The sequence below is a fragment of the Oncorhynchus nerka genome, linkage group LG7 (assembly GCF_034236695.1).
Source record: "Oncorhynchus nerka isolate Pitt River linkage group LG7, Oner_Uvic_2.0, whole genome shotgun sequence".
In the NCBI taxonomy this organism is placed as follows: domain Eukaryota; kingdom Metazoa; phylum Chordata; class Actinopteri; order Salmoniformes; family Salmonidae; genus Oncorhynchus; species Oncorhynchus nerka.
This window is the reverse complement of record NC_088402.1, coordinates 38,307,463-38,322,366: the sequence shown is the minus strand read 5'-3', so window position 1 is coordinate 38,322,366 and position 14,904 is coordinate 38,307,463. Positions and strand designations below refer to the sequence as shown.

The following is a 14,904-nucleotide window of genomic DNA, read 5'->3' as shown; positions in this document are numbered from 1 at the left end:
TGAAGAGAGTAACTTATCAAATACAGGTAAACTGAATCAAATAATTTAAATGTTATCATGATTTTTCTAAATTCATTTTTCATTATTTGAAGTGCAGCTTAGGTCCAAAGCATTTGTTTATTCAGTTCAAACCATCTTTCCACAAAATTCCCTGAAGGACAATTTAGAGTATAATTAATGCTAAATTATTCTGGTGCTTACGAATACACCCAGTCAATGAAAGAAAATATGCCTTAATTAGGTGACATTTTATTTCAACACTTTGCTACATAGCCTTTCACATAATAATATATCTCATTATGCCTCCTCTCACAATCTGTGCCAATCCATTTAAGTAGAGACAGGCCTGTCATTAGAGCACAAACAGACATGACAGCAATGCGCTATTATCCTGATCCAACACACTCAGTGTGAGGGAAAAGCATTGACCCAGAACTCTCTGTGTGGATTCAGAAGGTTTCTGCAGGATATGCACAAACCTGCATTGAATATGCTTATGTATCTTAAGTTCAGGAAAAAACTCTTGACTTTCACAGTTCAGAAAACTGTCAGGCTTTCAGTCTTACGCAATAAATAATATACCCGGAATCAAGATTATTATTTTTGTTGTACAGTATATTTCTCCTATACCAACTGATGTGTGTGTGTGAAAATTGTGAAATTGTGTGACCAGCAAAGACACAAATAAGAAAAGGGCAGCAGTTTATTGATTAAAAGCAAAATACTGTAAAAGTGATCCAACATTCCATAACCCTTTATGGTGGATTACAATGATTGATTTCAGATTCTGAATGGTATAGTGCCTTCAGAATGTATTCACACCCCTTGACTTTTTCCACATTGTTACAGCCTGAATTTGAAAATGTATTTAAATTTTGATTTATTTTGTCACTGGCCTACAAACAACACCCCATCATTTCAAAGTGTATTTATGTTTTTCACTTTTTTTTTATTACAGATTTGATTAGAAACGAAAAGCTTGAATGTCTTGAGTCAATAAGTATTCAACCCCTTTGTTATATCAAGCCTAAACAAGGTCAGGAGTAAATACGTGCTTAACAAGTCACATAATAAGTTCCACGGACTCACTCTGTGTGCAATAATAGTGTTTAACATGATTTCTTTAATGACTACCTCATCTCTGTACCCCACACATACAATTATCTGTAAGGTCCCTCAGTCGAGCAGTGGATTTGAACCACAAAGACCAGGGAGGTTTCCAATGCCTCGCAAAGAAAGGCACCTATTGGTAGATGGGTAAAACATTTACAAAAGCAAACATTGAATATCTCTTTGAGCATGGTGAAGTTATTATTTACACATTGGATGGTGTATCATAACACCCAGTCACTACAAAGATACAGGCGTCATTACTAACTAAGTTACCGGAAATGAAGGAAACAGCTCATTGATTTCACCATGAGGCCAATGGTGACTTTAAAATAGTTAGTTTAGGATGGATCAACAACAGAATAGTTACTCTACAAAACTAACCTAATTGACAGTGAAAAGAAAGAAGCCTTATACGGAATAAAAATATTCCAAAACATGCATCCTGTTTGTAACAAGGGACTAATGTAATACTGAAAAGAATGTGTCAAGGCAATTCACTTTTTGTCCTGAATATAAAGTGTTATGGGGTAAATCCAATACAGCACATTACTGAGTACCACTCTGCATATTTCAAGTATAGTGAAGGCTGCGTCATGTTATGGGTATGCTTGTAATCGTTAAGGACTGGGGAGTTTTTCAGGATAAAAAATAAACGTAATGGAGCTAAGCACCGGCAAAATCATAGAGGAAAACCTGTTTCGGTCTACTTTCCACCAGATACTGGGAGATTAATGTACCTTTCAGCAGGTCCATAACCTAAAACACATGGCCAAATATACACTAGAGTTTTTACCAAGAAGACAATGAATGTGGCCGAGTTACTGTTTTGACTTAAATCTACTTGAAAATCTATGGCAAGACCTAAATGTGGTTGTCTAGCAATGATTAACAACCAATTTGACAGAGCTTGACAATTTGGGTAAATAATAATGGGCAAATGCTACACAATCCAGGTGTGGAAAGCTCTAATGCCGTGTTCACATTGGGAGTTTGAAGTGACTCAAATCCTATTTATTTGCATATCTAATTAGAATATGTTACTTTTCCTGCAGTCTGAATAGCCAGAAAGCACATGGAATCTGATATATCAGGCCACATTTCAAACCACCCATGAAGCTCAGGTACAAATCTGATTCCTGGCCATCTGATTATTTGCCATCAAGTGGTTTTTAGACTGTTATTTGGCATATCTTGTTGCTTACTAGCTAGGTTACTCTGTTGACAGTTAGACAAGAACATGTGGTAGCTACCTAGCTTGTTAATTTTTACAAACAAATCAGTGAATGTGCTAGAAAGCTAAATAGTTAACTAGCTAGGACTCGTTTTGAAAGTTGGATCCTCTTATCCTTTTGAGGCTTTAAAAGTGGCCTTTTCTCCCCAATTTTCCATCTTGTCTCATCGCTGCAACTCCCCAACGGGCTCGGCGAAGTCATGCATCCTCCAAAACATGACCCACCTAACTGCGCTCCTTAACACCCGCCAGCACCAATGTGTCGGAGGAAACCGTTCAACTGGCGACAGGAGTCAGCCCGCCACAAGGAGTCACTAGAGCGAGATGAGCCAAGTAAAGCCCCACTAGCCTAACCCGGACCACGCTGGGCCAATTGTGCGCCGTCCTATGGGACTGCCGGCCACGGCCCGGTTGTGGCACAGCCCGAGAATGAACCCAGGTCTGTAGTAATGCCTCTAGCAGTGTGATGCAGTGTCTTAGACCGCTGCGCCACTCAGGAAGCCCCGCTGCATAACTTCTGAGCGACAGGAAGCCTGAGCACCACCAGCAATCAACCTACACCACTGTACACCCCCCCGTTACTATGACAACTAGCATAGCCTTGTCAGCAAATGACTGCTGTCTGAACACACACAAATCCAATTTGGTCACTTGTAACTTGCTGTTTGGACAGCCAGTAGTCCAAAACAGATTTGAAAAACAAAACTGATTTGAGCATTAAGGCTTGAACAAGGCTTTAAAGACTCACTGCTGTAAACGCTGCCAAAGGTGATCCTACAAAGTTTTGACTCAGGGGTGTGAATATTTATGTAAGTGAGACCTTTCTGTATTTAATTTTCAATAAATGTGCAAAAATAAAATCACTTTGTCATTATGGGGTATTGTTAGTAGATGGGTGAGAAAAATATATTTAATCAATTTTGAATTCAGGCTGTAACACATCAAAATGTGGAATAAGTCAAGTGGTATGAATACTTTCTGAAGGCACTGTATATGCCACTTTTCCCATAGAGCATTCCATGCACACAGCTGCAGTGGTACACAGATTCAGTCTCAGAGTTCGGTGAACAGACATCTTCTGGAAGTTTTGCTCATTTTCTCTGGGGAGAGAGAACGTACAGAACATCAAGGCAATGTAGAGATCATCATTTAAACATGGTTACAATCAAAAAGGCGTTTCAGTTATCAAATCCATGCAAAACATACACAAATGAAACAGTTGTACATACTTTTTTCATTGGAAAAGAGAGAATATAATATAATATAAAAATATTATCCCCCAGATAAAAAGACTGCTTACCAGGCTGGAACATGTTACGAAACCAAGAATGGTCTACCTACCACTGAGTGGTCTACCTACAAGTCTGAGTGGTCTACCTACAAGTCTGCACAATCCTGGAGTTTCAGTTTCCAGATTATACCAGAAAACCAATCAATATCTCATCATAATAGACCTTAGTAAAGGAAGTAAAACGTCAAATAACTTTACAGTATAAAGTGCTTTGTGTGTCAACCTCATAAAATAACCTCCCAAAATTGAATTCTGTTTTCTGAACATTCAATTGGAGGGAACAATTTTGGACTGAGTGAAAGAGCATTGTCTGAGTGCCTTTAATAGCAGGGCAACAAACATAGCCAGGTGGATAGATAGGGGGGAGAGCGAGAGAGAAGGATACTGAAAAGTAGAGAGTTGGATAGTAAGAATGGAGAAAGGGGCGAGGGAGAGATTATTTTAGAACATAGCTATTAGTGGAGAACCTCAGGCACTTGTGGCTCTGACGGGTCACAGTGTCAACAGTCAAGGCCAAGGCGGGGTCAGGGTTAAGGCGACTGCGGTAACGCCTAGGGGAAGAGGGAGCCAAGAGTTCCCATTTCTCCATGTCAAAGCTGGTCCATGCACCTTTCTCTCATCCCATCCAGATGTATAATGTGTGTAATTTACACACACAGAGGAGAGAAGACACCATAATCTCAAGCTAAGGGCCTAACATTCCTCTTCAAAGACATGAAAGGGCAAAATAGTTGTGTGCAGAAGCCAGTTGCAGATTCCAAACGTGTGTGTCCACTAGGCAGGTATCCCCAAAGGTCTACTCATTCATCTACAGCATGAACAAATTGCAGCGTTAAAGTGATGGATTAGTGAAAGCTACTTATGACAAAAGTGACACGTGCACACATACGCACACACACATTTATTCCTATAAATAATCAAGTGAGAAGAATATAAAATCCTGTCACATATACCATGAATGTATGCAACTACAACTACTGCAACAACTCCAAACGAACTACTGTAGCTCCCTCTGACAATAATAGATGTGATCAGCCAGTGGAGCTCAACGCCAACCCTCCCCCATACCCCAGTAGCAAATCAAACCCTAATCATCTCATAGGGTTGACATTATTCACAGGAGATGTCTTCGAGGAGCTCCACCATACAGGAGAATAATTCAATCATGCAGACCATACCATCATGAGGAATCTCCATGCTTCCCTCCCACAGGCATCTCACAGACAAGAGGCAATAAATACAAGCCTCAAAATAGCCAAGCTAGTTGTCTCTTAATTCTATACTAGTATATGGAATATTGGAATATGTGGCTGAAATATGTAAGGGTTTAGATATGGGCAGTGCCTTATTAATAGTGATGGGATGGTGTATGCATTCATTATTCCCTAGGGGGTCGAGGTGGATTTTCCCTCACGCATTTCTATAAACAATGCAGGTATAGGCTAATGTCTTTCGATGGGTAATTTAAAAAAGAATCAACTTAAAATCTACTTCAGCCTCTGCCTGATAAAGGTTGTTGTGACAGAAAAATCGCCTTTTGTCCAATAAAATCCAAAATGTGTCTACAGAATGTATGGCCTTCTGTCTGCATATTTCCACCATACCTCATCATACCATAAGCCTATTTGTGAAGATGTTAAGCTGAGAGGCCATACGGCCACACTCCCAGTGAGTGATGGGACTACAGCGACTGGGGCAGAGTGGAACAGGTAAAACCTCACCTCTGGGTATTGGCTTTGTGATTGTGAGGCGATGCAACATATGGAGAAAGGGCCACGCTGTCGATCGAGCGAAGATTAACAAGTAACATCTGTCAGCATCATCTGGCAGAGAACAAACAATAAACAGACAATGTGACATCGTTCAGACGTTGTCGTGGGAACCCGGGGGAAATTACTGTAAGCCAGATGCATCCTGCGAATATTCAAATGCACTTCTGTCGCTAGAAACAGTTAACAACAAACGGGAAGTGTTGGGTGATGTGACAGGACCTGTGTGCGTGTGTGAGTGAGAATGTGTGTGTGCGTGTGTGAGTGAGAATGTGTGTGTGTGTGTGTGTCTGTGTGTGTGTCTGTGTGTGTGTGTGTGTGTGTGTGTGTGTGTGTGTGTGTGAGAGAGACCTCTCAGAAAGTGTAATGAATGATGAATGATGCTGGTCAACAGAGGCCAATTCCTCCAGACCATATGGACGTAATCACATGGGATCTTCTCTCTGGCGGGGGTTAACTAGGTGCCTTTAAACTGGTGCCTGCCTACCAGCCTGAAAGCATCTGTCACCTGTCACTTTCCTATCCCCTCCAAATGACTCTGTTTCAATGTCAAGTTACATTGATGGAGCTTTTGCTCCATGCTTCATAACTCAGTAAAGCCTGCACTTATATTAATGGAATCCCAGACTCTCTCTGGCTAGGCTACAGCCCTCTTTTGCTCACTTTCAATTTGGCTATATGAACAGTGCATCCGTCTGCGATGAGGCATGCTTTGTTGATTCATCATGGTTTTGTAGCATGGGGAAATTAAATTGCGTTGAGTTGTTTATTTATTGCTGATTTTGTACATAATAAATGCTGTAAGTTTGCAGTGGTATGCAATGTATCCATCAGCTAGAGCGGGGATGGGCAACTGGAGGCCCGCGGCTCCCCTTTTGTAAGTCCGCGGATCAATAGTAGAATACACAAGGTGCAATTTTGAAAATTGGTTGTGCATCAGCAGTTTTTCTCTTGTTATGTCAGTCACTGACAGTCACTCACATAGCCCAACAAAATTTAGCTTAGAGCCCCCAAAAGGCTACGGCTAACTCTGACTGCATGTGTGGGTATGGATGTGGGTACGCAGCCCAGCGATCCACTGCGGCCCCTCAAGATGAGTTCAGAATTTTTTGTGGCCTCCAACCCCATCAATGTTGGCCGTCCCTGATCTAGAGCCATATAGAGTAAACGGGTTCCTTTCACAACAAGCTGACTGACCGAGCCAGCCAGGTATTTTTTTTGTGCCATGAAACTGTTATAAAACCTATCATAACACCATCCTATGAATGACACAATGCCTGTCCTAATAGGAAGTAGTATACCTAGTATCCCTATCTCACTCATCATTTTTTGACTGATCGCTGTCATTTCCGGTCACAACTTGCAGACTTGTTTACGTGCTGCTGTGTGTTTTGTTGTTAACCTTACTTTGCTACCAGACAACTTTACGGTTTTACTTTTTAATTACCATTTATATTTTTTGTTTTTCCCTCACTCAACTTTTTATCATTCAACTTTTTCACTCCGGACGCTTTATCTGGACATGGTTCGTCAGGACCTCCAACAGCCGAAGCTAAGTAGTAACATTAACATGATGCCTTCTAATTGCAATCGCTGTACTCATAATATACAGGAGAACGGTCGCCTTATGGCTAGGATAGCTGAGCTGCAAGCCCAGCTTCAGACACAATCGTTAGGCAAGGGTAATTTCAGTGTAGGAAAGGATGAAACAGTGTCTGTGCCACGAGTAAGTACAGATAGTAACGTTCGTATAAATCCCCTCGCACGGTCCCCGCAGCCGGACAACTTTCTCATGTCTTCTGGAGGGAAATGCTTTAGGAATGCTCAACCGGTGTCGCTCATTCAGCTGACAGAAACTTTCAACCGGTTCTCCTCATTAAGCAGCGAGTCGGAGTCAGAGGCTGAGCCTTCTCTGGTCTTTACTCCTCCTGTTACGGTGTCTGAGACGCCGAAGCCTCCCACCATTGACCCTAGTCATTGGCGACTCCATTACCCGCAGCATTAGACTTAAAACGAATCATCCAGTGATCATACACAGGGGGCAGGGCTACTGACGTTAAGGTTCATCTGAAAATGGTGCTGGCTAAAGCTAAAACTGGCGAGTGTAGAGAGTATAGGGATATTGTTATCCACGTCGGAAAAAATGATGTTAGGATGAAACAGTCAGAGGTCACCAAGCGCAACATAGCTTCAGCGTGTAAATCAGCTAGAAAGATGTGTCGGCATCGAGTAATTGTCTCTGGCCCCCTCCCAGTTAGGGGGAGTGATGAGCTCTCACAACTCAATCGCTGGTTGAAAACTATTTTATTTTCAAAACTAAACATGGCAGTGTTCGCCTTAGCAATCTCACTAGAATAAAGACCTCCTCCATTCCTGACATTATTGAAAGAGATTGTGATACCTCACATCACAATTTAGGGCTACTTAATGTTAGATCCCTCACTTCCAAGGCAGTTATATTCAATGAACTAATCACTGATCATAATCTTGATGTGATTGGCCTGACTGAAACATGGCTTAAGCCTGATGAATCTACTGTGTTAAATGAGGCCTCTCCTCCTGGTTACACTAGTGACCATATCCCCTGCGCATCCCACAAATGTCGTAACATTTATGATAGCAAATTTCAATTTACAAAAAAACAACAACGTTTTCATCTTTTGAGCTTCTTGTCATGAAATCTATGCAGCCTACTCAATCACTTTTTATAGCTACTGTTTAAAGGCCTCCTGGGCCATATACAGCATTCCTCACTGAGTTCCCTGAATTCCTATCGGACCTTGTAGTCATAGCAGATAATATTCACATTTTTGGTGACTTTAATATTCACATGGAAAATTCCACAGACCCACTCCAAAAGGCTTTCGGAGCGATCATCGACTCAGTGGGTTTTGTCCAACATGTCTCCGGACCGACTCACTGCCACAGTCATACTCTGGACCTAGTTTTGTCCCATGGAATAAATGTTGTGGATCTTAATGTTTTTCCTCATAATCCTGGACTATCGGACAACCATTTTATTACATTTGCAATCGCAACAAATAATCTGCTCAGACCCCAACCAAGGAGCATCAAAAGTCCTGCTATGAATTCTCAGACAACCGAAAGATTCCTTGATGCCCTTCCAGACTCCCTCGGCCTACCCAAGGACGTCAGAGGACAAACATCAGTTAACCACCTAACTGAGGAACTCAATTTAACCTTGCGCAATACCCTAGATGCAGTTGCACCCCTAAAAACATTTGTCATAAGAAACTAGCTCCTGGTATAGAGAAAATACCCGAGCTCTGAAGCAAGCTTCCAGAAAATTGGAACGGAAATGGCGCCACACCATACTGGAAGTCTTCCGACTAGCTTGGAAAGACAGTACCGTGCAGTATCGAAGAGCCCTCACTGCTGCTCGATCATCCTATTTTTCCAACCTAATTGAGGAAAATAAGAACAATCCAAAATTTATTTTTGATACTGTCGCAAAGTTAACTAAAAAGCAGCATTCCCCAAGAGAGGATGGCTTTCACTTCAGCTGTAATAAATTCATGAACTTCTTTGAAGAAAAGATCATGATCATTAGAAAGCAAATTACGGACTCCTCTTTAAAGCTGCGTATTCCTCAAAAGCTCAGTTGTCCTGAGTCTGCACAACTCAGCCAGGACTTAGGATCAAGGGAGACACTCAAGTGTTTTAGTACTATATCTCTTGACACAATGATGAAAATAATCATGGCCTCTAAACCTTCAAGCTGCATACTGGACCCTATTCCAACTAATCTACTGAAAAGAGCTGCTTCCTGTGCTTGGCCCTATGTTGAAAATAATAAACTGCTCTCTATCCACCGGATGTGTACCAAACTCACTAAAAGTGGCAGTAATAAAGCCTCTCTTGAAAAAGCCCAACCTTGACCAGAAAATATAAAAAACTATCAGCCTATATCGAATCTCCCATTCCTCTCAAAATTTTTAGAAAAAGCTGTTGCGCAGCAACTCACTGCCATCCTGAAGACAAACAATGTATACGAAATGCTTCAGTCTGGTTTTAGACCCCATCATAGCACTGAGACTGCACTTGCGAAGGTGGTAAATTACCTTTTAATGGCGTCAGACCGAGGCTCTGCATCTGTCCTCTTTCTCCTAGACCTTAGTGCTGCTTTTGATACCATCGATCACCACATTCTTTTGAAGAGATTGGAAACCCAAATTGATCTACACGTTCAAGTTCTGGCCTGGTTTAGATCTTATCTGTCGGAAAGATATCAGTTTGTCTCTGTGAATAGTTTGTCCTCTGACAAATCAACTGTAAATTTCAGTGTTCCTCAAGGGTCCGTTTTAGGACCACTATTGTTTTCACTGTATATTTGACCTCTTGGGGATGTCATTCGAAAATAAAATGTTAACTTTCACAGCTATGCGGATGACACACGGCTGTACATTTCAATGAAACATGGTGAAGCCCCAAAATTTCCCTCGCTGGAAGCCTGTGTTTCAGACATAAGGAAGTGGATGGCTGCAAATGTTCTACTTTTAAACTCGGACAAAACAGAGATGCTTGTTCCAGATCCCAAGAAACAATGAGATCTTCTGTTAAATCTGACAATTAATCTTGATGGTTGTACAGTCGTCTCAAATAAAACTGTGAAGGACCTCGGCGTTACTCTGGTCCCTGATCTCTCTTTTGACGAACATATCAAGACTGTTTCAAGGACAGCTTTTTTCCATTTACGTAACATTGAAATAATCAGAAATTGTCTGTCCAAAAAAATGCAGAAAAATTATTCCATGCTTTTGTTACTTCTAGGTTAGATTACTGCAATTTCCGGCAACCCGGATAAAGCACTAAATAAACCGCAGTTAGTGCTAAATACGGCTGATAGAATCTTGACTAGAACCAAAAAATGTGATCATATTACTCCAGTGCTAGCCTCCCAACACTGGCTTCCTGTTAAGGCAAGAGCTGATTTCAAAGTTTTACTGCTAACCTACAAAGCAGTACATGGGCTTGCTCCTAACTATCTTTCCGATTTGGTCCTGCCGTACATACCTACACGCACGCTACGGTCACAAGACACAGGCCTCCTAATTGTCCCTAGAATTTCTAAACAAACAGCTGGAGGCAGGGCTTTCTCCTATAGAGCTCCATTTTTATGGAATGGTCTGCCTATCCATGTGAGAGACGCAGACTCGGTCTCAACCTTTAAGTCTTCATTGAAGACTCATCTCTTCTTATGATTGAGTGTAGACTGGCCCAGGAGTGTGAAGGTGAATGGAAAGTCACTGGAGCAACGAACCGCCCTTGCTGTCTCTGCCTGGCCGGTTCCCCTCTGTCCACTGGGATTCTCTGCCTCTAACCCTATTACAGGGGCTGAGTCACTGGCTTACTGGTTCTCTTCCATGCCGTCCCTAGGAGGGGTGTGTCACTTGAGTGGGTTGAGTCACTGACGTGGTCTTCCTGTCTGGGTTGGCGCCCCCCCTTGGGTTGTGCTGTGGCTGAGATCTTTGTGGGCTATACTCGGCCTTGTCTCAGCGTAGTAAGTTGGTGGTTGAAGATATCCCTCTAGTGGTGTGGGGGCTGTGCTTTGGCAAAGTAGGTGGGGTTATATCCTGCTTGTTTGGCCCTGTCCGGGGGTATCATTGGATGGGGCCACAGTGTCACCTGACCCCTCCTGTCTCAGCCTCCAGTAGTAGTAGGGCTAGGGTCAGTCTGTTATATCTGGAGTATTTCTCCTGTCTTGTCCGGTGTCCTGTGTGAATTTAAGTATGCTCTCTCTAATTCTCTCTTTATCTCTTTCTTTCTCTCTCTCGGAGGACCTGAGCCCTAGGACCATGCCTCAGGACTACCTGGCATGATGACTCCTTGTTGTCCCCAGTCCACCTGGCCGTGCTGCTGCTCCAGTTTCAACTGTTCTGCCTGCGGCTATGGAACCCTGACCTGTTCACTGTGATTACTATTATTTGACCATGCTGGTCATTTATGAACATTTGAACATCTTGGCCATGTTCTGTTATAATCTCCACTCGGCACAGCCAGAAGAGGACTGGCCACCCCTCATATCCTGGTTTCCCCTCATATCCTGGTTTCTTCCTAGGTTTTGGCCTTTCTAGGGAGTTTTTCCTAGCCACCGTGCTTCTACACCTGCATTGCTTGCTGTTTGGGGTTTTAGGCTGGGTTTCTGTACAGCACTTTGATATATCAGCTGATGTAAGAAGGGCTACATAAATACATTTGATTTTATTTAATTTAGTGTCCAGCATAAAAGTTCCAATGCTCCATTTGTCCATCAAATTATTTTCACTTAACAGTTTTCCTGCAAGTCTTAAATGGACAGCATAAAGGCTGAATATCAAAGGTACTATACAGCCTGTTACCAAACAAATTAATTAGAAGGAATTATAAATGAACATTGATGGAATCCTGTGCCTTTGACACCGAACAGAGAAGTCCAACAGTTTGTACTAGTTCAGCCTTCAAAACCATGTCTGTGACTGTGCCCATGGTTACAGAGATACTGTAGCTATATTATTTTACCTTGGGTTGTTCTTATGTCTTATGAAAACACTGTGTTTTCCAAACAACCAAGAGAATTAGGAAAGTAATCCATGCCTGTTAGTACTGAATTAGTGCAAACTGTCACATTTTTATCCACTACTGCACAGATATTCAATCACATCTTAACCAACAGAAAGGCAAGATAACGATCTCCTCCTTCACTAAACATGGCCTCAAACGATACCACTACCATTACATCTTCTGTCCACATCTCTTAGCTGTTATTCATGAGACTAGAGAGAACCTCTCTGTCCTCTAAGCAGCCCTGTCTGTAGGCTACTGGAGACCACTAAAAGTCTTTCATGCTTAAAATATAACCTGTGGTTCCTGGGGGCGACACTACAGCTCGTTAGGGTCCCCTGATGAGTGGGGGACATCAGGAGCAAGCTGTGATCTCATTATCTCGCCGGCCTCTCCGGATACGGTCCAATTGCCTCCGTGTGAACAAATGACCGTGTAATTAAAGTTAAACAAATGGGACATGTCATCGCAGCGTAATACTGTCTGGTTGTACCACTTCCCCAACCACCTGCTAGTTAAGGGACATTGAGGAGGCGTAATATTTCCCTTGACCCCAACGCGACAGGGCAGATAAGGTAATGCTAACTTGAGCAGGTAGCAGGAACTAAAAGCAGTCTAGCTAAAAGGTAAAGGATATGGTCTGGTACTGGTTGCGGTTATCGGTTCAGATATACTGGTAACTGCTTATGCTGCTGCATATAGAATATACCTAAAAGCTGGCATTGGAAGCACAAACTGGAATGAAATTAAGAGGTTAAGTAATGCCTATGATAATGTTACGGTACTGTAATATACCACACAGCACACGCAGATAACCGTCTATTTCTCTTGAGCCAAAAGGGTCTGAAAATAAATTTGTCATACATAAACTACGCCATTTTATGCTTTAACTGACTGACACCAATCATTTTTCTGCTCAATAATGTGTCAATGAACCCCGAGCCCCTGCACAACATAAGCGCTGCCATGGTGACGCATGAGTCATCTGGCCTTAATCACTTGTATATGTCCCTTATGACACCACCGCCACGCCGGAAGTGGCCCCAGATGTTTGGCCCCAGAATATTCAATTAGGGCATCAATATCAGAGTCTAGTATCCTTCCTGGGACCAGTTCAGAGAGTATATACATGGAGCTAAGTGGTAGGTTGTGTGGGACTGAGGCGTCTGCCAGGCCTTGGGCACACCTGTATGCCCTCTGGCATCCCTGCACACCCAGACAGGCAGGCAAGCAGGCAGGGAGCTACAGGGGGTTTACTTACCAAGGCTGGAGACATCCTTGAACGGGCCCCACGATAACATAGCAACGGTATTCTGCAAGTGTGGGCAAGGAGATAGCTGCCTGTGTCAATTGTCTACATGCAATGGATAGAGCGAGGGAGAGTGCAGAGGGAGGGAGAAAGAGAAAAAGGAGAGAAACAGCGAGGAGGAATAAATGAGAGCTTGAGAGGAAAAGAAAGAGGAGGAAAAGAGAGAAAGAAGATGGAGTGAGGGAGAAACCAAAGCAGCATCATTATATCTTGAGTTAGTTTCCCCCTTCTGTCTTTTACCCATAGGCATTTTAAGAGACGGCAGGTGATCCATCGCAGATCTCAAAGCACCACAGGGATCCTTACACCACATTCCATAATTGCAAAGCCTTCCCTCAACTACTTTTTGACACCTCGGCCAAATCATAGCTTTTTATGCCAGAAACACAGACGAGGTCCAGGTCGCCATGAGACACACACACCACAGGAGTTTTATAAACACTGTTACGCTCTTTGTCTGAAAACAAACTCCTAAATCTCCCACTAATAGCCTGTTTCAGCCCACCAACAGCTCTTACAAAATCCCTGTTTCTTTTTAAATAACGCTGAATACAGGCAAGTTGCAATAATGTGGCAGAAAATTGTTTTCTTGCAGACAACTCTGTTCAGACACTTTGAGATCAATCCGTTGCAAAGAATCAATACTTAGTCCCTTACATCTCTTTTATCTGTTTGAACGAGTGTTAAAACACCTCTGCAACTATTGCATACATAACATCTGTAAGGGTAAAGGTTATTTCATTTGGGGCTGAATCCTCCTATTCAGTATTAGCCCTGAGACATAGCTGTAGACTCCTATGACACTACAGCTTTCTATCAGGGTTAATGCACTATTTATTTGATGTAATGTATGTGTATATTCTACTGTTGTTTCTTCTCTGAAAATTGTATAGACATCTACAACCATGTTTGGTGGTTCATGATGACTGTTGGTAAACTTAGTCATTCCTGTTTTTAGATCCTGGGCGATCATTTGTCATGACAGATTTATAACAACGTCATGCTCCTTTTAAAAGGAAAATAGTTAAGGTTTACCTTGGTTTTGTGCAACACAGCAATCACAAATAGATCATTGCTCCAAAATGCTTTGAAATGTACTGTGCTTATTTTTAATTGACCATTTTCCAACCCTGAACTTTCCTTCAAAGTCTACTTGAATTGAAGCACATTGCAGTTGTTTCTCCAAAGAGCGAGTGGGAATGAGGATCACATTCAAGGCCTTTCTTCTTCAGAAAAGTTCAAACAAAAATATCACAAGGGCAATGTTTTCTAATTGTCGCATCCACTCCCAATGACAAATGTACAGCAGTCCACTCCACCGCCAGGGATAGCCTCAGCACCAACCAAGAGGCCTCTGGAGCTCAAACTTACCTGTGTGTCGTCAAGTGAATCTTCTCTATGCTGAGATCCTGGTTGAAATCCAGGTTTTGAATTGCGATTTGAAGACTGAGCCACGGCAATTTCCAGATTTCAGAGGTTGGTCACTCATACCTTCCACCTTACCTTCAGATATCTCATTGTTCTCCTCAGTGACACTGGTGTCTTTCTGGTTTTTGGGTCGTACATTCTGGGGCTGTACGTTCTCATTGTCAGGCTCTGAAAGTTGGGGAGAAACAAACCAAACACATTT

General features: G+C 42.3%; 1 protein-coding gene across 6 annotated transcripts in view; it reads right to left on the bottom strand.

Moving 5' to 3' along the window:
- LOC115131585 (collagen alpha-1(XIV) chain-like) overlaps positions 1-14,904 on the bottom strand; it is a 94,519-nt gene that overhangs the window by 68,987 nt on the left and 10,628 nt on the right. For 5 of the 6 annotated variants that reach the window (XR_003863974.2, XR_003863975.2, XM_029663403.2 and 2 more), the window contains exon 5: positions 14,778-14,870. The exons of the other annotated variant lie outside the window; for it this stretch is intronic. Coding sequence is in view for 3 of the 5 variants with exons in the window: in XM_029663403.2 (XP_029519263.1) it covers positions 14,778-14,870 (93 nt within the window). In the remaining 2 variants the exon portion in view is untranslated. The remainder of the gene's footprint in view (positions 1-14,777; positions 14,871-14,904) is intronic. 6 annotated transcript variants of the gene reach the window in all.